Here is a 23582-nt window from a genome sequence, read left to right as displayed (position 1 = left end):
GTGGGAGAAAAGCCTGTCCAGCTATACCTCAGACAAGGCTCTGATATCTAGAATTTATAAAGAATTGAAGATGAAGAAAATGAATCTACCAGAAACAAACAGACCAATAAACTGAACAGTTTTCAAACATTGAAATACACACCCAATAACTATCTGTGAAGTATTCAATGTCCTGAGCCGTCAGCAAAATGCACAGTAACACTGCTTTGACATTCTACCTCGCCCTAGTCAGAATAGCTGTCAAGAAATCTGACGAGTGTTGGTAAAGACGCAGAAAAAAGGAACTCTTACTCACTGCTGCCTGGGGTGCAGATTAATAGTCATTGTGGAATTCATTTTGGAGGTACCTCAAAAAACAACTCCCATATAACCCAGCTACTTCACACATATGCATTCACCAGAGAACTCCACACCCTAACACAGAAGTATCTGCACCCCTCCCACACTTACAGCCGTTTTACTCACTGTAAGAAGGAAATGGATTCAAGCTAGTTGTCTATCCACAGAAAATCCAGTACATATAAAAATGGAATATTATTCAGCTCTAAAGAATAAAATTACAAAACTTGCCCAAAAAATGAATGAGCTTAGAATGAATAATATTAAGCCTCTGGGAGGGGGGGTGAGGGGGGCGCGGATGTTCTTCATATATGGGTCCTGCCTAAGGCCTACATGTGTATAATCAAGCATGTGCACAAGCAGAAAACGTGTTGTAGAACAAAAATGAATCATTTACAACAGATTGAATGCTTACTAAGGAGTTCACACATATAGAATATCTTTTTTTTTTTTTTTTTTTTTTTTTGTTCTTTTTTTTCGAGCTGGGGACCGAACCCAGGGCCTTATGCGCTTCCTAGGTAAGCGCTCTACCACTGAGCTAAATCCCCAGCCCCTAGAATATCTTAAGTCCAGTGAATGCACTCAAGGTATAACACATTTCCAGTGTAAAGTCCTTAAACGGGTACTGGCCACATATGATTCCATGAGAGGCTCTTTATCTTACTGTGAGACCCAAATTTTAAATTGTTTGCAATGAACGTTCTTATAGAATGTAATTCTAAATATGACTAAATGCAGTATATTTGTCTTTCAATAGGAATTTTAGCTATTCAGACTGTAGATGTGAAGTTTGTAAGAAGTATGTTCAAAGTATCATAATTTTCAAAGCCCCAAGACTCCCTGGGAATTCTGATTGGTTCCTGAATTTCAAAGAGTACCATGCCAGAAATTTGAAAACACTGAAATCTCTTTTCATCTGGGGACTGTATTTTTTTCCACTGTAATAATTCTATATTGTATCGTTGTTGATAGACATGCTCTTTTAAAAAAGGTGAATTAAGCAACAAATAAAGTTTCTTTAGAAGGCAGTAATGATAGAATTAAGGGGCTAGAAAGAGGGCTCAGTGGTTTAAGAGCGCGTGCAGAGGACTGGAGTTCAAACAGCTCCTAAGAACCATAACTCTAGTGCCAGGGTATCTGCGCTCTTCCGGCCTCCATGGGTACCAGGTACGCATATATGTATGGTGCACATACATGCATGCATGCAAAACACTCAAACACACAAGACCAAACTAAAAACACATTCTTTAGAAAAGATTCAAATGTTGCATAATTCAAAACCCAAAGTGCGAATCTACAACACCAAACCATCGCTTGAAAACAAGGAATCAAGTATAAAAATCCTGTGGAGTTGAGATAAAAGTGTCGCCGGCGCCTTCCGGGTCCCGGGGTCCTTTGATCCATGGGCTCCAGAGACGCCCACATCAGGAGTTAAGCCAGCCCGCTAGCAACCCCTGGGGCAACGCCCCGGAACCCTCGGGACAAAAACAGGAAGCTGAGCCGGGGGAGGGGCTGCGCAGGCGCACTAACTGCAACCCGCTTTCCTCTCAGGAGCCTAATAACTGTCGGGTGCGGTCTTTCCGGAAGTGGGGGTAGAGCGTGGCAAGGGCCTTCAGGGTCAGAGCTCAGAGCACCAGGACTGGACCGCGCCCGGTACTTTCCGAGCCGCTCGCTCGCGGAGAGGGCGGGGCGTTGGTAGAGGAGCAGTACCGGGCGGAGGGGAGGGGCGTTCGCGGAGGGGGCGGGGCGGAGGGGCGGGGCGTCAGGTAGAGGGCCTAGCTACCCTGGAATCATCTTCAGCTCCGCTGTACTGCTGTTGAGGAAGATGTGAGCTACGGGTCCGGCCTCCCACGACGATGCTCGCTGTCGTAGGCGCTGCGGCCCTGGTGCTGGTGGCAGGGGCGCCTTGGATGCTGCCCGTAGCCTCAGGTGAGCCGAGGGCCCTGAGCGAGGGCCGGGCTGCGGGGAGGGAGAGCTGGAAGCGGGTGAACGGAGTCCACGCGGGGTCACCCCGACGCCCGCCTGCGCGCTCCAGCCTGAGGACGCTGACCCGGGCCCGAGCCTTGGGGCGACTGGAAGGTGGGAGACCAGACATCAGCAATGCGCTTCCCAACTTACTGCCTTTAGTCTCGGGCTGACGGAGGAGTGAGTTGAAGGTGCCCCTAACGGGCCGCAAATCGCAGCTAACAAAACAATAACAAGTGAGCCAGGAAACCACGGGGCTAGTTTGTGGCATCAGGAGACTGGCGACTAAGGGTGATAGACAAGAGAGATCTTTTCATAGTGATCTGAGGAACCTCAAAAAGACGACCTAGCCTCACTCGTGTTGTTAAGTTCCGATTACTCTTAGAAATCGGTAGGTACATCTGGGAGGTAAGTGATGCCCCAAGTCTCACCCTGAAGATGGCCCATTTCTGGCCAGACATGCACATGATGTACGTGCAGGCAAAGTGGTCACACACATAAAAATAAATCTGAAAAAAGAATATTATGAACAGTATACTGTAACTGCTACAAATGCTCTTGGGTCTTTTGTTAATCTTATAAGCACAATTGCTGCCCTTTCTGCACAGAATTTGTAAATAACAACAGTTGGGACAGGGATCAAGCTAAGAGGATAAGGATAATAAGGTAGGTTCAGTTTGGGGATGAAATCAAAGGCTCTGTTCAGGGTTTGTGGAAATGTGGCTCAGTAGTAGTGTGGACTTAGCATAGACAGCACTAAGAATCTGAAAAGAATGGGAAGACTTGATGGACGATAGCTCCTATTGGCTGAAAAGAAAACATTCAGAAAACATCTCAGATGTCTCCTCAGTGTCTAACCAGAAACAGTCTATAAACCTCTGGAGTGAAAGCTTGCCAGGTCATCTGACATGATTGTCTGACGCAGAAGTTTTCAAAACAAGAAGTAACAATGGAGTCAGACATAAAGTTAAAAGACATTTTTACAGTTATAGCCTAGGGCCTGGAGAGACAGCTCAACAGGTAAGAGCACCTGCTGGCTCTTGTAGAGGGACCTGGGTTGGCCCCCAGCACACACCTGGTAACTTGCAGCCTTCCCTAACTCCGGCTCTGTTCCAGGATTTGAGTAGACTCTTCTGACTTCCTTGTCCACAAGGCACATGTGGTGCACACACAAATAAATGCACAGGCAAAAACACTTCTACACACACAATACCTCTTTAAAAAAAGAAAAGTAGCCTATTAGGACTGGAGATGACACAGAATGGTAGAGTTCTTGCCTACAGCATGAAAGGCCCTAGGATCAATCACAGTATAACAACAACCAAGATAAAAAGTAAAAATTTCAGCCTGTCAAGTGAAGAGCCAGCCATTTTGTGAGGGAAAAAAACTACAAGACATATGTGACTGTGCTTTTAAAGATCGTGTTGTCTGATTTGAGGTCTGTGCCTCGTAGCCAAGTTGGCCTTAAGTGATCTTCCTGCCTCAGCTTCCCGAGTGCTTGGATCACAGGAATTGAGCACCATACCCAGTAAAAAAACAGGTTTTAGGGCTGTAAAGATGGCTCAGGGATTGAGTGTTCGATGTTCTTGAAGAGCACCTGAGCCTGAGGACCCAGTTTGGATGCCTCATAACCACCTCCAGCCCTAGGAAATCCCAACATGATATTCTGGTGCAAGAGGGCACCTAGAGATGTACATATTACCCACACATAGACACATAAGCATAACTTTAAAACGTGTTTTTAGAACATGCCTCTTTTTAGTATTCTAAGAATATGACTAGAGTGGGCAGTGTCTTGCTGAGGAGTGTAGAGAAGTCAACACTTGCACTGCCTTTGAAACGATTTTGGAGTTCTCTGGAGACTGCCAAAGGCATGCATCTTGAAGGGAAGACTTGATGAGCAGGCATGGCTGTATCAGTATCGGATAAAAAGGACTTTAAATCATCAACACAAAGGAGTGGCTCTGCTTTGAAGGGAAATTAACAACTTTATTCTGAAACATGAACAGCCAAAAATACACGTGACCAAGAATACATGTTCAGGGGGGTTACATGAATTTTTGTAACCACAGAACAGAACATTCCATAAATACAGGGAGCGGTGAAGGACGTTTACATAGACGTATGTGTTAAAAGAGTGAGGGGACGTTAGGGATTTAGCTCAGTGGTAGAGCACTTGCCTAGCAAGCGCAAGGCCCTGGGTTCGGTCCCCAGCTCCAAAAGAAAAAAGAAAAAAAAAAAAAGAGTGAGGGGACCTGTTCTTGGAAGACTGTGTGAATCAGGTCTACTCTCTACCTACTTGCCCTCAAGCCTTAGGTCAGATTCAAAAGATCTCTGGGGCAGCCTTTGTCCCAAGCCTCCCAGGGCCTGAGGCACAGGTGGGCCTGAGCTTTCGCTCCTTTCAGAGGAAGAAGCTGCTAAACACGGTTGGTCCTTGCTTGAAGTGTCCCATGGTGATATCGCTTCTTTGGAAGTGTCTAACTCACACAGTTAAGGCTACAAGAGACAAGGCATTCTATATTAATAAAGGCTCAGTACAGCTAGATAACAGCAATTACAAATGTCCATGTGCCTCATGTTTAAATTGTATACCATCTGAATTACTGAATGAAGTCTCTCTGTCCTTCCTGGGATGGGTAATCTTTGTTCAAGATATCCAAGTAACCAGTGAAATCGTAGGGATTATGTTCCAACACCCTCTTCTGGATCTAGTAATGTCCCCGTCACCCCAACACCAGTGTGATCACAGTGTGTTATATTTATTTTTATCATCTTATTGGGCCTATTTTATTAAATGTTATCATAACTATGTACATATGTATGTAGGAGCGAATCAGTTAGAGCTGGACTCTTAACTGCAGTCTAAGGCATCCACTGGAGGTCTTGGGCTACAACTTTGACATCAGAGGAGACTGCTGTATCCTTTGCTATATTTGATAAATTCTGTTGTGGGGCTGAAGATGGCTTAGTGATTGAGTAATTGCACTTCCAAAGAACTTGTGTTAAATTCCCAGCACCCACTTGGTGATTCACAGTCACCCATAAGTACAGTTGTAGGAGATCTGACAACACCCTCTAACCTCCCTGCAGTACATACATGTAGGCAAAACATTCTCACACAAAACAGAACACATAAATCTAACTTAAATTTTTAAAAATAAAATTGTTATTTGTTGTGGTTTGCCCTGGAGTTCTCTGTATTTTGATGCTAATTCCACTGCACCAAGGACTGCTATCTAGTCAGTACTCAGGACTCAGGTGACTTCACCAGAACCTTCTCCCCATTGAATTTGTAAAATACAGGTGAGGGCAGGTACAGGATAGAAGGAGGCCTGTCATTGGACGAGAAGGAAGGATGGGCAGGAGAAAAGTTTGAAGGAAGAGAAGGAGACTGGAATGGAAAGAGGAGAGACAGGAGGACAGAGAGGGTAGCCACGGAGAAGAGAAAATGGAAGCTGATGTTAAGATCCCACTTTGTGTATTTACAGGTTGATATTAATGTTCTTTTTTTTAATCTTTATTAACTTGAGTATTTCTTATTTACATTTCGATTGTTATTCCCCTTCCCAGTTTCCGGACCAACATCCCCCTAACCCCTCCCCCTCCTCTTCTCTATGGGTGTTCCCCTCCCCATCCTCCCCCCAATACCGCCCTCTCCCCAACAATCACGTTCACTGGGGGTTCAGTCTTGGCAGGACCAAGGGCTTCCCCTTACACTGGTGCTCTTACTAGGATATTCATTGCTACCTATGAAGTTGGAACCCAGGGTCAGTCATGTATAGTCTTTGGGTAGTGGCTTAGTCCCTGGAAGCTCTGGTTGGTTGGCATTGTTGTTCATATGGGGTCTCGAGCCCCTTCAAGCTCTTCCAGTCCTTTCTCTGATTCCTTCAACGGGGGTCCCATTCTCAGTTCAGGGGTTTGCTGCTGGCATTCGCCTATGTATTTGCTATATTCTGGGTGTGTCTCTCAGGAGAGATGTACATCCGGTTCCTGTCAGCCTGCACTTCTTTGCTTCATCCATCTTATCTAGTTTGATGGCTGTATATGTATGGGCCACATGTGGGGCAGGCTCTGAATGGGTGTTCCTTCTGCCTCTGTTCTAAACTTTGCCTCCCTATTCCCTGCCAAGGCTATTCTTGTTCTGCTTTTAAAGAAGGACTGAAGCATTCACATTTTGGTCATCCTTCTTGAGTTTCATGTGTTCTATAGATCTAGGGTAATTCAAGCATTTGGGCTAATAGCCACTTATCAATGAGTGCATACCATGTGTGTTTTTCTGTGATTAGGTTACCTCTCTCAGGATGATATTTTCCAGTTCTATCCATTTGCCTATGAATTTCATAAAGTCATTGTTTTTGATAGCTGAGTAATAGTTATTAATGTTCTTAAAGGATGAATGTGTACTGGACTTTGTGTGTTTAGGTGGGCAATTATATCTTACCAATTGGGTCAAAGATTATTATGTTGTGTGTTCCTTTATGTGTAGATTTAAGTGTAATGGAGTGTGGGGCAGCTGGTCTGGGCCACCATGGAGTTGGGATGTGTGTTTCTGTCATGGAAACCTGCCTTGGTAACTAGATAGGTAGAGAGATTGCTGATGGCTCAGAGAGAGGCCTTCGGCAATGTGATAGGAGATGGAGCACTGCGGTGACAGACCTAGTGGGGATAAAAGATACCTTTACTTTTTTTTTTTTTTTTTGTTCTTTTTTTCGGAGCTGGGGACCGAACCCAGGGCCTTGCGCTTCCTAGGCAAGTGCTCTACCACTGAGCTAAATCCCCAACCCCACATTTTTTTATATTTTTACAACAACAGTTATTTCCCGAGATTTAAATGTAGTTACATTATGTCCCCTGTTCTTTCTTCCTTCCCTACCCTCCCATGTACTACCACTAACCCACTCTCTTATCAAACTCTTGCTCTGTGTGTGTGTGTGTGTGTGTGTGTGTGTGTACACATTTGTCTATATTCCTAAATACAGTCAGCCTTCTCAATCTGTATGTTACTTGTGTGTATTCCGGGCTGTTCATTTGATACTGGATCACTGAGTGCTGTGTTCCTCCCTGGAGAAGACTATTTCTCCTGCTCTCAGTACCACCCCTACCCACCTGCCAAGGGTTGAAGCCTCCAGAGCTTCTTCCCTTCCACATTCACGTGTTGGCTGCTGCTGTGCTTGTGTAGGGCATGGTTCGGCAGTTGAAACTTCATGGGTAGAGCCAGTGCCATTTCCAGGAGATACAATCTCACAGCAAAATCCTTGTTCCTCTGGCTCTTAGACTCCTCCAGCCTCCTCCCCCACAGTGATCCCTGAGCCTTGGGTACAGGAGTTGTACTGTAGGGGTATCAGTTGGGACTGAGCTCATACTTTCTGTTCTGGTCTCCATCTGTTATTGCAAAGAGAAGTTTCTTTGATGCTGTGTGAGAACTATACTTACCTGTGGACATAAGGAGAAATATTTATAGTTAGTGGTTGTGCTGGTTTTAGTAAAGTGAAGGTTGTAGGTTTTCTTCACCAGCTCTAGGCATTTGGCAGGGTTTCTGGTACCAGGCATGATTTCTGTCCTGTTGAACCAATCGTAAGTCCAGTTGGAGAACTGTTGGTTACCACCAAGGTCTGTGTGGTACTACTGCACCATTGGCATGGCTGTACCACGCTGGCCATTGTTGTGGTTTGTAGACGTCAGACCAGGAAAGCAATGAAATGAGAGCATTCAGTCATGTAATTGATGTGCTTAATGACAACTTATAAAATATTTTACGGCATATAAGTAATCCTTTTGTTCCTTGTTGGGTTCATAGGTGAAGACAATGTAAGGCCTCCTGAGGATGTAGCCATCTACATTATAGACGACAACTATACCCTAAAGTGGAACCACCACAGAGAGTCAATGGGCAACGTGACTTTTTCAGCAGAATATCAAATGTAGGTGACTGATTGGCTTGCCGGAGTGGTAGAGGTCACTTTTGTGATTTCACTGCCATAATTTCCTTTGGTTTCCATGATAGGAAGTGTTATGTCTACTTCATATAATATTTGTAACTTTATCTCACTGGAGACTGAGCTGAGGTGAAGGGCTAGTGGGTGACTGAGCAGGTAAAGTGCTTGTCCCAAGCCTGACAGACTGAGTAGATTTCCAGAACCACATGGAAAGAGAGAACCAACTCCTGCAAGTTGTCCTCTAACCTCCACTCGTGCTGTGGTGTATGTGTGTGTGACACACACACACACACACACACACACACACACACACACACACACACAAGCATGTATGAGGAGGTTGAGGATACCTTCCCTTCATGGATGTCACATATTCTCTAAATGCATAACTGCACCTCAGGTGTCTAGGCTGTGTGGAGAGTGTCCAAGGGCAGTGCTGGGCCTTGCAACAGGTCTCCAAGCTACTGCAGTTAGTCCTGTCATTTCCATCACAGGCAGTGGCTTCTTTTTCTTTTCTAAATTTCATTTTCATCTTATGGACTGGAAAGATGGCTCAGCAGTTAAGAGCTGGCTCTTCTTCTGGAGGTCCTGAGTTCAATTCCCAGTAATCACATGGTAGCTCACAACCATCTGTAAAGGGACCCAGTTCTCTCTTCTGGTGTGCAGACATACATGCAGACCAGGCACACATGGACACAAATAAATAAACCTAAAAAAAGAAAAACGTCTAGGATTATTTTACGTATATGTTTGGCCAGTATGTATGAATGTGTACCATCTGCATACCTGATGCCTGTGGAGGTCAGAGAAGAGCATTGGATCCCTGGGACTATAGTTAGGGAAGGTTGTGAGCCATGTATGTGCTGAAGCAGTAAATGCTGCTAACCACTGAACCCTCTCTCCATCCCCAGTGTTGTCATTTCAGATACTGGTAGTCTACAACAGTTTTGTTGTTCTACATTTTCACAGACTCAAGGTTTTTGTCAGAGCCTCTTTCTCAGTACTGACCTTCTACTTCCTGTTTGTCAAGAGGATGACAGGCAGAGAGCCTCAGAAGGCAGGCACACAGGAGGGGCAGCCCTCCATCTCCTGCTTGATGTTGGGGCCCCATCTGCACCCCTCTGTCCCCTGTGTGGGATGGCATCAGCAGGAAAGGAAGGAGCTGTGAGCACTTCCCAAGTCAGGACCCCAGAGCTTTACCCGCCAGGTTGTCCACTGGTTACTAAATGGAGATAGTGATCTTACAGCTTCCTGAGTGTGTCTGCACATAGACCTGCTTTACCTCCAGCGAGTTTTCTGTACATACAGTTTTGATACCACTTGGATTTTGCTGTAGGTTGGAATTTTCCATCCTCCAGCTGGCTTAGGTAGAGTGAGGATATTGAGGAAACCCTTAAAGTTACCCTAGAGCAAACAGCCAGATCTCAACCACCGGTAACATCAGCTCCAGCTGCTTCCCAGTCTTCTGAGCCCACATGTGCCCATGGTAACCAATGTACATGCACCCACAGACAGACACATTCACCCGTGATTTTAAAAGAAATCTCTGAAGAATTAGAGTCCAGGAAACAGACAGTAGTTGTTGGGTTTGGAAAGGGCAGAGGAAAAGTCCGCGACAAAGCGCTGATGTCTGTCTTAAGGTAAATGGTCTATTTCTAGGGGTTCAAAAGGGATTATCAGATCAGCTCCCGATTGTTAAATAAGGAAATTAAAGTCCAGAAATACGGGTTCATTTCCCAGAAGTCACACAGTTATCATGGATCAAGCCGCCTGAATCTGTTTCTGTCATATAATTCATTTATTTTTGTTTTCTTGAAATGCTAATGTTACCTCTCATGAGACTGAAGCAAACACTATTAAAAATTAACTAAATAAATGGCTGGGGCAGAGGGAGGTGCACACCTTTAATCCCAGCACTCAGGAGGCAGAGGCAGATGGCTCTGTTGAGTTCAAGACCAGCCTGGTGAACAGAGTGAGTTTCAGGACAGCCCGGCTACATAGGGAAACCTGTCTCCAAAAAAAAAAAAAAAAAAAAAAAAATTAAGTAAATGTCCAAATTATTCCAAGTAATAACTTGGCTCATATGTATCAAAAAGGAATCAGAGGGTATATAGGGAAATGTTAACATGACATTATCTCAAACAAAGTAAATCCTTTTTAGTATAATTTCTATTTATTTTCCCCAGATGTTTTTCTTCTGCCATTACAAAGCTACCTCCTTATGTGGGCTTTAGTGAAGGTCATGGGGGCAGCACCTGCTAAAGTGTGCTAACGTGTGACCTTCCGGGCCTCATGAGATAGACTCCTGGCTCCCTTCAGTGAGTGGCACAGTAATGTGGTATGACGTAGACCTTGGGAAGCACATAACCTCTGAAGGCATTTGCTTTAGAATTGTCTCTAATGGCAGCATCCTCTACCTCTTAATGGCCTTGTCCTTGAACATTGACTGGACACAGTCATGCATTCAATTGGCTGCACATTGTTGCCAGCTTTTTAGATGCATTGTTAATTTGGGGAGCTTTCTGACTTTTCACTCAGGCTTGCACACTCAACACACAGTGACACTCACCACAGGAAATAAATTCTTAAGCTAACTATAATAGTGAATAGAAAATACATTTAAAAAGTCTTATGTATGCATTAGCTCATTCAGACTTTTTTTATTATTTAAAGAGAAGAAGGAAGGATCTGGTTAAAAGTGCCCAAATGTCAACATATTACAAGGACCAAATGTAAATTCTCTTTACTGGACATAAATGTTTACAGCAAGACACGGTTTCGTGTAAGAGCAGAAGAAGGGAATAGCACTTCTTCATGGAATGAGGCTGATTCATTTATTCCATTCTACAAAGGTAAGAAGTTGCCACTGGCTGGCAACATTGTTACTCTGCAGTAAACAAGCCGTTTAGGGATTTAGCCTAGTGCAAGGCCCTGGGTTCGGTCCTCAGCTGGGGTGGGGGGGAGTACTTTTGCAGCTGGAGAGATGGCTCAGTGGTTAAGAACACTAACTGCTCTTCCAGAGGTCCCGAGTTCAAGTCCCAGCAACCACATGGTGATCACAACCATCTATAATGGGATCTGACACCCTCTTCTGGTGTGTCTGAAGACAGCAAGAGTGTACTCATATACATGAAATAAATAAAATAAATCTTTTTTAAAAAAAAAAGAAAGAAAAAAATACTTAAAAAAAAAAGTAGGGGGGTTGGGGATTTAGCTCAGTGGTAGAGCGCTTGCCTAGGAAACGCAAGGCCCTGGGTTCGGTCCCCAGCTCCGAAAAAAAGAAGCAAAAAAAAAAAAAAAAAAAGTAGGGCTGGAGAGATGGCTCAGCGGTTAAGAGCACTGGCTGTTCTTCTAGAGGTCCTGAGTTCAAATCCCAGCAACCACATGGTGGCTCAGAACCATCTGTAATGGGATCCGATGCCCTCTTCTGGTGTCTCTGAAGATAGCTACAGGCTACAGTGTACTTCTATATAATAAATAAATAAATCTTAAAAAAAAAAAAGTACTTTTGCTTGGCTGTGGTGGTGTAAACCTTTAACCTGAGCCACCGGGAAACAGTTAGGTGGATCTCTGAGTTCCACGACAGCGAAAGCTACATAGAGAAACCCTGTCTTGTAAACAAACAAAAAAATGTGCTATTTTAACATTGTGCCCAACAGTTTTTTTCATTTTACTCATTTTAATGGTCAATATGCTAAATGTCAAAAGATAGAACCCATGTAATCAGAAGCTCTTTGACAGCCTCATAATCTCTTTTAAGCTTTCTTTTTATTTATATGTGAGATGTCTGTGAGAGTGTGTGCTACACGTATGCAGGGCTGGTAGAGGCCAGCAGCAGCTGTAAACTGTGCTGGCAGTGAAGTTCTATGCAGCGACATAGGAGCTAGGAATTGAATGTGGCTCCCTGGAGGAACAGCAGATGTCTTAGCTGATGAGCTGCTGTCTCTCTAGCCCTCGTCATTTCTGTAAAGGGATGGAGATACGGAAAAGGTCATGAAATGAGTGACCTGCATCCACTTTCTGTCACCCCCATCCGCTTCTTCCTGCTGTCACATCCCTCCCCTCATATGTTACAGAAGTCAGCAGCCTTGCCCCCTAACAGGTCCGCGCGCAGGCTTCTGGCTTGATGCCTCTGAGTGAGCACACCTTGAACACCTGTCCTTTCCCTTGAAGCACTTCCTTTCCTGCCTCACCAGGGCCACTGCTCTCTCCTCAGTCTCCTTATTGCTCCCAGTTTTTTCTTTCTTTCATTTTCTTTGTTCTCTTCTCCAGGAGATTAGGATGGGCAGAGAAGGGGTGGCCATGAAACTGTTTCCAACCCCCCCAAATTACAACTCCTGTCCCTGTCCTCCCTCTGAGCATAAGACTGGCATCATGTCTCCATTCAGTGCCTACCCACATGTTGAAAGCCGTCCCACAGTTAAAATGATCAAACGAGGCCCTCAGTCTCTCCCTCATGCCCTTCCTGCAGTCCTCCCCTTTGGGAATGACATTATTTGCTCAAGCTCAGACCCTGATTCATCCTTTGCTGCACTGTATCCCGTAGTGACCTGGATTAGCATGGGCTCATATCTTTGAACACCTGGTAGAAGTGTTGGGAAGGACTAGGAGTTAGTCCTTGTTAGAAGTGTGTCACTGAGAGTCAGCGTTGATGTTTCCAAAGCCACACCATTCTCAGTCCTTGCTCTTGGTCTCTGTCTGTCTGTCTGTCCCTCTCAGTTTTTCACTCTGCCTCCTGCTTATGGGTCAGATGTAAACTGTCATATACTGCTCTAACGCCTTGTCTGTCTGCCTGCCTCCCTGCTCCCTCTATGATGGTCACGGATGGGTTCTGCCACCATGAGCCCCAGCTTTCTATGATAAGTTGCCCTGGACATGGAGATTTGAGGCAGCAATTGAAAAGTAACTCAGACAAGACCTTAACACATTCTGCCCATCCATCACATGGAGAGAGCAGAGATGGCACCTTTTACCTTTTTACCAGGCACTTCTCTTTTCCGAGTCCCTGCTTCCTCCTCTCTCGGCCAGGCTGACCATTCTAAATCTGGGTGACATTTTGGCTCTTTGCCAACCTCAGCTCCTCTCACACACCCCGTACCCTTCGCTGTCCTACCTTAAGAGACTTCACATGCTACCCACTGGCCTGGGTGCCTTTCTGCCGTGTGTGTGTGTGTGTGTGTGTGTGTGTGTGTGTGTGTGTGTGTGTGTGTGTGTGTGTGTGTTCGCTCGGGCGGGCGGGCGTTGGTGCATGCGTCTGCATCTTCGTCTGCAGGTCGTCTCAGGACAGCTTTCTTGGTGACTTACCAGAGACAGCATTTGCCGCCATCCCCACCATTCCCTGTCTGTCTCTGTGCACAGATGCACATCTCTGGAGGTTGCTCTTTCTGTGTCTTCCCAAAGTGTAGAATACATGTGCGACTTTTCTCTGTCTTCCTGCCCCAGGGAGACATTGTTTATTATTAACATTTTGGATTGGTACTGCTGAAGTTATGTAATTGCTCTTCAATGCCAACAGCTCACATCAGCCCCCCAGGAGTACGTTTAAAAGCTGAAGATGAAGCCATACTAGTCTACATCTCTCCTCCCGGAGAAGACGGAACCATGTGGGCAATGGAGAAACGCTTCTTCAATTACACGATACGGATCTGGGGGAGGTCTTTTCCTGTCAGAGTAAGTTTCTGCTTTTACCTGTTTGGTGTGAGAAAAAAGGAGGTGAATGAATTCTAAAACTTGGCTGTATTTTCAAATTTTTTATAGGAAATTAAACCTACGTATTTTCCAAAAAGGATATCAAAGCTCTTGCCAGAGACTACCTACTGTTTAGAAGTCAGAGCAGTGCACACATCGCTTTGGAGACACAGCAACTACAGCACAGCGCAGTGTATAAACACCACAGGTAAGAAGACCTGAGCGTCCACAGCATCTCACCGGGGCATTCTCTCCTCTTGATTCCTAAGCCATCTCATGTGATGCGGTTTTACAATGGTAATAATCACTGAAGCAAACCACTGAGCTGGGTGAGGTGTGGTCAGACACTTGTCTAGCACACAGAGGTCCTGGCTAAATTCCTAGTACTACACACGGGAGGGGGGAGAGAGGAAGGAGGACGGACAAGGAGATGGTGACAGCACTTACAGAAACCAAAAATCATTTTCTTGGCAATTCTTGTCTCAATACTATGAAAATTCTACTTGAAAGTTAATTTTTTATAGTATCTTAAGTGCTTTTTATCTAACTGTGGTATGTAGTGCAGTTGTTAGCATAATGGCTGGCATCCCCCATGCACATGAATTCTCAACAAGGAAAACAGCCTGAAGCACTCATCATTGCCAGCCTGGCCGGTAATGAAGGCCACGGTGGGAGCTGGGCCTGTTGGTGGTGGTAGTTATAAATTTAGTATGTGTTGGCTCTTAAAGACAGATTAGATAAATGTGGTTCTCTATCACGAGCTTAAAATGTATGCATTCTTTGGCTTCTAGTGGCAAATAAAATACCTGTGCCAGAAAATCTAGAAGTGGATGCCCAAGGTGACAGCTATGTTCTGAAATGGGACCATGCATTTGCAAACATGACCTTCAAAGCACAGTGGATCCCGTAAGTCCCCTGCTTAAATGTCCCTTTGCCCAGTCTGCTTTGTCTTCACGCTGCTTCTGGGTGCAGATTCTTGCACAGAGTGACTGGCTGAGAAGTGGGTATGGTGCACTGGGAAGCAGGGACTTCATTGCAGGGTCCCTGCTCTAGGGAGTCAGATGGTGACTGACAGAGCAGAGAACAGCTGACAGCCACCTCTGGCCTCTGCGCATCCCAGCACACACACTGGTATATACATCACATGTAGCTGGATGTGCATGTGTGCATACACGCACACATGCACATACACTGGCTCAGGTGCAAAAAAAAGAAAAATAATGTGTAACTTCGGAGGACAGTTTCAGGCAAATGTGCCTTTCCCCTGCATGGTCCTGAGGTTGTGGACAGAGCCATGTCTTGAAGCTGTAAAACTGAGGCAGCATCTCAGAGGCCATTAGATGAGGCTGTGACTAGCTGGCCTGTCTCTGCCACAGACAGTCATTTCTTACGATAGCTCAGGCCTTACCTTAGTCTGTTTCCCATCAAATAACTTCTTTACCCCATTCGTCCTAATCTAAGTTATGCCACTGGCCCGTTAGTTACCTCTCCTTTAGTCCTGGTATCTGTTTCTTCTCAGAGCCTGGATGGTGAATCTCCCAGAGTTCCTCTCTGCCTGGAAGACATGCTTATCCTCTCCTACTTTGCTGTAGACTACTGACCTCTTTATTAAACAATTAGAAGGTGATGGGGGAGATATTTACAAAACACTGAGACAAATGATGCTTCATAAAAATAATAAAACCAAAGTCTCCAATCTCTGTCCTCAAATCTCTGGTAGAGAAGTCAGCATTTGGATAATACAAACCTTTACACAATGCACAAGAGATTCTCTGGACATATGACCTTCACTCCTGTGTTAAGGGTTCATCTCAGAGGTCATGTCTACTACAGAAATGTTAAATTCCATTAATTAAGAATGGCAGATTGGACCCTTAGCTACAGCTTCAAACAGCCCCCTCTTTGCCAGATGTACCCTGAAGGCAGCTGCTGTGTCTTCAGGTCTTGCTCCCATTGCTATGAAGGGGACCCTAGGAAGTATGCCCCGGAGGAGGGAGGAACGTGTCCTAGAGTACTGCCTGCCATGGAAGGAGGATGTCCTTCTAGAAGAACAGGATATTTGGACAGAGAGAAGCAATTTAAGAAAACAAAACTCAAAGAGAACCATTGGGACTCTCATACTGGGAGGCAAGGTGGCATGGCGTCTGTTTGGGGAAGCCATAGATGGACAGGTTCTGTGTGGGCCCTGAGCTCAGGTCTCTGGCCAGGTCCTTTTCCTCACTAGCCTCAGGGAGGGGCTCATCCTCGGTGGGATGTTTTCTGTAATGGATGACACAGATCTGTGTTATGGGCTCTCGCAGAGCCGTGTCAGCACAGCAACTGTCTTCCCAGATGGGAAAAGCCCCATTTGTAGTGCTAGCCAATGTTGTGACAGAAATGCTCCCACTGTGGCCACTTTGAAGCTAGCAGCTTGAAGTCTTGAATGTGGACCTGGTGCATGCTTGCACAGTGTGCAGTTAGGTAGTGTACTGTAGCATTTGACAGCTGAAAGGAGCATCAACAACAGGTAAGATAGAAGTAGGGTTTCTTAGCTATGGCTACTGTTGTGTGACCAAAGCCAAGCTGGCGAGGAGAGGGTTTATTTCACGTACACATCCATACATCCATATTGTAGCTCATCACTGAGGAAAGCCAGGACAAGAACTCAGATCAAGCAGGGCAGGAGCCTGAGGCAGGAGCCGATGCAGAGGCTGTGGAGGAAGCTGCTGCCTAGCTTGCTCCTGAGGCCTCCTCGGCCTGCTTTGTTATGGATCCCAGGACTGCCAGCCTAGGCACCTCCACACCAGCAGTGACTGGGCACTCCCCAAGGTCGCTAATTAACAAAGGCTCTGAAGGCTTAGAGCCTAGACGATCTGGAGGCATTTTCTCAAATGAGGGTCCCTCCTCAGATGACTGTAGCTTTTATCAAATTGACATAAAACTAGCTAGCACATAGGACATGGTGAGTTTTTAATATTTTTAGTTTTCTTTTCTGAATTTGTATATCAGCCTTTTAATAATAACCTGATTTTTAAAAATGTTCTGCTTTGAAAAGATGACTTAGCTGCCAAAGCACTTACCAGAGTTAAGACTCCTCGAACCCAGGTAAAACCTGCAGGTGTGGCAACACCCATGATCCCTGTACTTGAGAGTCACAGGCAGTTCTGGGGCAGGCTGGCTAGCTGGCCCCACTCAGGTCAGCAAGCTGCAAGTCGGGTAAGACTGCACCTCAGCAAAGTGGAGAGCAACAAGGACGACACCTGTCTTCTATGTCAGGCCTTCCTACGCACTCATGTGCATCACACAGGCGCACACAGTCATGCACACACTCATGCACACAGTGAAGAACAGCTGTCACTTCCCTGGGAATTCCTCGCACACTCTGGAGCCCCGTGGCTTCCCTTTGCTGGGGATCTGTGTCTCCTCCACTGTACCAGGAGTTCCCTAAGTGGGGAAACTGCCCCCAGGTCCACAGTGCTTACTACCGTGTCTGATGTGCTACAGCCCCTCAGTGCATATGCACTGAATTGATGAGTGATTGAATTGAATTGTTTGTTTGTTTCTTTGTTTGTTTTCAAAGTGGCTATTCAAAAAGTAGACCTGGAAACCATTCAGACGAATGGAAACCAGTACCTACCTGTGCAAATGTGCAGACTACACACTGTGTATCTCCTCGAGAGACTTTCCACACAGGAACTTTCTTTCTCCGTGTACAAGCCTCAGATGGAAATAACACGTCCTTTTGGTCTGAAGAGAAATTTATTGAATCTCAAAAATACAGTAAGCCAACTTTTCTTTGAGATAATCTGACACTATAGCCCAGGCTGGCCTGGAACTCACTGTGTAGCCCAGGCTAATTTCAAACTCATGGCAGTCCTCCTGCCTGAGCTAATGAGAGCTGAAGTTGTGGTCTGTGCCTGGTTTAGACCAAGCATTTACTTGAGACTGTAATTTCTTTATGTAGTGGAAGTCCCAAACGATTGTTTGAAGGTATCTTAGTCTGTGTTTGCATTCTTCCCCAGCTCTCCTTCTTCCTCCGGTCATTGCTGTCACCCCCAAGAGGGACTCCTTGCTAGTTTATGTCAGCTGTAAGGACAGCGAATGTAATGGACTCATTTATGAAGTCATCTTTTGGGAAAACACTTCCAATACTGAGGTAAAAAGCTACACAGTGACTTTGTGACTTAGCCTCATAATGGTGATAAGGGGAAAAAATTCTAGTGGGAGTGGGAGAGCAAGGGAAAGCAGTCACAGCTTTAAGGTTTGGGGAGTCCTTTTAAACATGATGGTCGCCTCTCTGCCACAGACTGAATGGCAGCCTTTTCCGTGGTCTGCACAACAGTACAGGTCACCTGCACCTGGGCCTGACAGCTGTGTTTGAGTGAGTGTACAGGAGCGTACAGGAGTGTGTGTGAGTGGGTGGGGGTTGGATGGGTACGTGTGAGGATGTTAGTGTATGTGTGTGTGTGTGAGGATGTGAATGTGTGAGTGTGTGTGAATGTGTGAGTGTGTATGTGCGTGTGAGTGTATGTGTGAGGATGTTAGTGTGTGTGTGTGAGGGTGTGAGTATGTGTGAGAGTGTTTGTGTGTGTGTGTGTGAATATGTGTGTGGATGTGAGTGTGTGTGAGTGTATGAGGATATTAGTGTATATGTGTGAGGATGTGAGTGTGTGTGAATGTGCGTGTTAACAATTGCTTATTTATTGTCTGTGCATCACAGGGCACACGTGGAGGCCAGACGACAAGCTGTAGAAAGGACTTCTCTCCTTTTCCCTTATCCCTCCCAGGGACGGAATTTAGGTCCCCAGGCTTTGCAGCAAGCATCCTCACCCACGAGGCCGCCCTGCTTTTGAGATGTTCTTGAATCTGTTGCTACTGAGTTAGAACCGTTCTTACATGGTTCCCAAATGCACTTGAGTCAGTGAGACTTAGCATCAGCACTTACCTGTCCTGACATCAGACACCAAGTCTGTTCCATGTGGGAAGACTGTAAGTGACCTTTGGTGGCTCTAAAACAGTGGTCACCCTAGCAACTCAGATCTGCAAGATGTTTGCCAGACCTGAAATGCGCTACACCTAGAATACATAGCACTGTGCTTTGCTAGATGAGAGACTCAGTGCACGTTTGTGCCTGTGCTGTCCCCTGCTGGCTGGATAGCTGTGTAAGCGCAGTAGCAACTGGCTTACTGCCTATTTCATTGTATCCAGACTTGTGCTACGGTTTTTACATGAATTGCCTTGTGTTTCTTTAAAAACACTCTGGGAGGCAGTATTTGTAATTAAATGTGCTCAGCAAGTGCAGGATAGGATTGCTTAGTTCTGCGAGAATGCCTGAACGAACATGGCTGTGAGCAGAAGCCCTGAGTGTGTCTGATGCTGGGGTTTGACCCATGCATGCGTCACCTGTGTGCAGGAGGCTACAGCATGTATGCGTGTATGCTGCAGAGTCTCTGGCACAAAGAGGATAATGCCAGCTCTTAGAACTACCCCAGCCAGTCTGTGGCCTCGTGTGAAAAATGGTGTTTTAGCTGCTGAGTGTTGGAGTGGCTTTGTTACACAGCACCATTGTAGCCATGGCTGACCACTACAGACAGGAATCATGATTCCCTCCCCTCACAGATGGAGAAACAGGTACCACACAGTGACTCACACAAGGCAGCATGGCTCCCTGGGAGCTGCGGTGGCAGCGGGGGGCGGGAGGGAGCCCTTACTCTTTCTTCACTGTTTTCACTGTCATAACACGATGGCAGGAAAAACACATGAGCGCCTTAGTGCTTATGGAGTAAGAATTCCTGGGGGATACATTCATGCTTTTTTAACAGCAGATTTTTAACTCTCTGATTTGGTTAAAATGGATTACTTAAAACTAACTTATATTGCTTAGACAACCAAGTAGGTGTTTGGAAGAGGCCAGTTGTGAGTATCAGTAGAATCCAGAAAATACACATTCTCTATCTGATTTTATGAAGCGACTGAATTGTTTCACTGTTTTTATTGTGTTTGAAGAAAAGACAACACCCACAAAGCATGATTAAAGAACACCCAAAGTTCAACATTGTGAACCTGCGGCCGCTGACTGTGTACTGTGTCCAGGCTAGAGTGCTCTCCACTGGCGTGTGGAATAAGACCAGTAAATTCAGTGATAAGCTGTGTAAGAAAACACTTCCAGGTGAGAATCTTCCAGATGTTTTTAATGCAGCTGGAGACTAAAATACTGCATTGGGAATTATGAAGAATTTCTTCTTTGCTTCAAATAGTAGAAAGTGTGCTTTCTGAATACAGGGAATCAAAAGTGAACGCAGCCAAGGCCTGCAGGACCAGGGAGTGCATCTGCTCCACGTGGTTCATGTTCACTGCTGCTTAGCTCGCCATCCAGTGTTACATAACTCACTCTTCACCTAGTGCTCCTGGGCCAGCAGTCAGACCCTCCTCTGTAAGGCCTTTCATGAACGTGTGGAAGGGAAGCTGACTGTTAGGAGCTTTGCCTGTGCTTTTAGTCTTGTTTTAGTTCCTGGAGGCATCAGGAAGTGGCTTAGATGCTGACTGTTGTGCCGGCCACACTATGCAGGTGCTGGGGACACCACCTGCTGGAGCCTCTCTGTTCTTACAGTTCTTGATGTCCAGGGCTGGTTCTCAGGACATCTTCAGCTGTCATTGGCCACCACAGTGCACCAAGTGCCCAAAAATGGTTCTCAGGGCACTGCATTTCCTCTCGTATGGCCGGTCTCACTGGGAGTGTGCTTGCATTGTTTGTGTTCTAGGAAACTCTTCCGTGACCTGGATTATAACTGGATTTGGTGCTCTGCTCTTCTCTGCCATGGCCCTTTATGCTGGGAGGAGCCTCCAAAAATACCTGTATTACGTGTTCTTCCCACCACTCAAGCCTCCCCGCAGTATCGACGAGGTACGTCTCTCTTCTTGTCACCCACTAGGAAATGGGGGACAAATGTTTGGGTTCTGCAGATGATACTTGCTTTCTTGACATCCAGAAAGTAATCAGACTGATGTGGTTGTTTCTAGAGAATTTCGGTGACATTAGAAGCCTGGTATGGTAGTGCATGCTTGTAAAACTCAGGAAGCTAAGGCAGGAGATTTGCAGTGAGTTTGAGGCCAGTATGAGCTGAGTAGTCAGATTCCATCACCAAAAAACAAAAGAGGTGTATAGGCCAGCCGGGCTACAGAGAGGCCCTGTATCAGACCAGGCACGGCGGGGAATTCAGGGTCAGAAGGCTGCTCAGGAGACCCTGCCTCAGAAACGCCTGTAAGAATGTTAAACAGTGACTTGATGTAGAATAGCTGTTGGGTTCAGAAATGGCCTACAGTAGCTGTAGACCAGCCAGGTGTGTAATGACATATGTAGCAGCAGAAGGGAAGGTGGACAACAGGTGACACAGCATCACTCTGGCACTTAGGACATCCCCAGGACATGACCAGGGAAGCCATGTCCAAACAGTCCACGTGCCTGGTCTGGGATAGGCATTGCCTCTATGAGCGCCACAGCTTCCGGCTTCCTGTTCCCACATAGGCACTTGGTAGCAGGGAGAGTCCCTAGGGACCTCGGTGCCTTCTTGCTCTTCTCCTGTGTCCTTGTCATAAGGCTGGAAGGCCAGCTTGCCCAGGACAGTCAGTCTTGGGGGACACATGAGATGAAGGTGTTTGAATCTAAGACAAGGGGCCACCTCATTCCCATAGTCTGCCATCAGCCGCACGCACATAGCTGTTTGCTAGTGAAAGGTATATTCCAATCTAAATATTGTCTTGTCCACACCTGTTGTGGCATTTGTCTTGCCATGTCCCATCTGTGTGGCTTTTCATATCACATCAGAAACCCTGTTAGCCATCTGTCTTCCCCTGGTGTCCTAGATGAAGTCACAGAAGCTGAGACAGCCAGAACTGTGAGTTCCTTTCATGGTGCGTGTGTGTTTTGCTCAGGACTCCTATGATGTTAGCAGCCGAAATGCTGGCACTGAGTGGGGAAGGTCTAACCCTAGAACCTGGGAGCCAGGGCAGGGCAGGCTGCTCTCCAGCAGCAGTGGTGTCCAGAGGTCAGGCTTAGACAGAGAGCTTCGGTGAATGGTGGGTGACCTTGCTGCTGTGTGACTGGGCAAGCTCTAAAAGAAGCGGGGCCCAGAGCTGTAAGCACCAAAAGCCCTGAGCTGGAAAAGCCCAGAGCCCAGAGCTCAGCACAGGCTCACCAACTGCTGGAGTTTTAAATTCCCCTTTGTGCCCTGGTAGCTGCCGCTCTGACACGGGTATAACCAGCCCCTTACCGCCTCGGCCGCAGGGTGACCCTCAGCTCTCACTTGTGCTTCTGAACGCAAGAGAACTGCGCTGTCACTTCAAATGTCTGTGATCCAGCACCTCCACCCCAGCCTTGACAGCACAGGGTCTGTGTGAGCATTCTTTACAGACTCACCCAAAAAAGGCCTGCAGCCTGGTGGCCTCGCTGTGCCTCCTGAGCCTCACAGGGCATTGCCGGTGTCGCTCCTGTGCTGTAGCGCACACCGAAAGGTTGGACATAAAGCAAAGACGCTAGCGAATCGGGTTTTATTCTAAACACCTCTCTTCCTCCCCTTTTTACCACTAGTTTTTCTCAGAGCTGCCTTCCAAAAGCCTTCTGCTTCTGACTGCTGAAGAGCACACCGAGAGGTGCTTCGTCATTGAGAACACAGACGTGGTTGGTGGAGAGGAGAATCGAGCACCTGAGGAGGAACTCAGGAAGTACAGTTCCCAGAGCAGCCAGGACTCAGGGAACTACTCCAACGAAGAGGAGGAGAGTGTGGGGCCTGAGAGTGGCCAGGATGTGCTCTCCACGGCTCCCAGTGGGTCTCCATGGAGCCTGCCCTGCCCTGCTGGCACCTTGGAAGATGGTGCCTGCTTCCCGGGAAAAGAAAAGCACCTTCAGAGCCCAGTCCTGAGGACACAGCCAGCTCTCCACGGCTGACACGGGCTCGCCGTAGTCTGGAGTACATGTGGATGAGACAGGCTTAACTGAAGGTGACTGCCCGTCTCTCTCTGCTGGTAGCCTAAACCCCAGGGCGCCGTTTGGAGCCACAGATGAGGCTCACTGCTGCAAGGGTGCCTGGTGGTTCTGTCTTCCTGTTCTTACCCTAGCAGACAGCAATTTAGAACATCCTCTTTTTAATCCTGCTGTAACCTCTCAGTGTTGCAAAGGTGCTGTTGTCTACAGTAGTGCTTCCCAGCCATAACTCCGCACAGCAGTGGCTTCCGACCAGATGTCACTGAACCGTGGGGAAAGGGGACTTGGACTAGAGGAGCCAGCATTGCTCTAAGGTCTCAGCATGGCCTGGGTATGCACGTTGCACTCTAGTACTTGGGGAAGTAGAAAATGGCAGGGACAAAACGCAGACGTGAAGTCATTCAGTAAGAGAGAAGCTAGTGAGTCTGATGAAAGAAGACCATGTACAGTCAGTGTTTGTATGAACGTCTCTGTATCTTTCCCGTGATTCTTTATAAAGCCAGACGGACCCTCTCTCCTCCGGCCAGCACTGTTCAGGTCCTCTTCTCAGCTCCATGTACTTAACAAAACCAGTGTTGGGGGTTGGGGATTTAGCTCAGTGGTAGAGCGCTTGCCTAGGAAGCGCAAGGCCCTGGGTTCGGTCCCCAGCTCGAAAAAAAAAAAAAAAAAAAACCAGTGTTGGATACTAGGGGAAG

At 46.5% G+C, this 23582-nt stretch overlaps 1 protein-coding gene across 1 annotated transcript; it reads left to right on the top strand.

The window, feature by feature from the left end:
• Nucleotides 1–1877: 1877 nt before the first annotated feature.
• On the top strand, nucleotides 1878–23408 carry Ifnar1 (interferon alpha and beta receptor subunit 1). Its single transcript, XM_032900436.1, has 11 exons — nucleotides 1878–2268; nucleotides 8102–8225; nucleotides 10914–11092; nucleotides 13756–13910; nucleotides 13998–14136; nucleotides 14720–14834; nucleotides 17488–17687; nucleotides 17930–18063; nucleotides 19914–20076; nucleotides 20669–20811; nucleotides 22495–23408. The coding sequence occupies exons 1-11, from the start codon at nucleotides 2196–2198 to the stop codon at nucleotides 22849–22851; spliced, it is 1782 nt and encodes a 593-aa protein (XP_032756327.1). The 5' UTR covers nucleotides 1878–2195; the 3' UTR covers nucleotides 22852–23408.
• Nucleotides 23409–23582: the final 174 nt, after the last annotated feature.

Source organism: Rattus rattus, chromosome 4 (genome assembly GCF_011064425.1).
Source record: "Rattus rattus isolate New Zealand chromosome 4, Rrattus_CSIRO_v1, whole genome shotgun sequence".
Taxonomy (NCBI): Eukaryota; Metazoa; Chordata; class Mammalia; order Rodentia; family Muridae; genus Rattus; species Rattus rattus.
The sequence above is the reverse complement of the archived record's forward strand: the minus strand, read 5'-3'. Positions and strand labels throughout refer to the sequence as shown.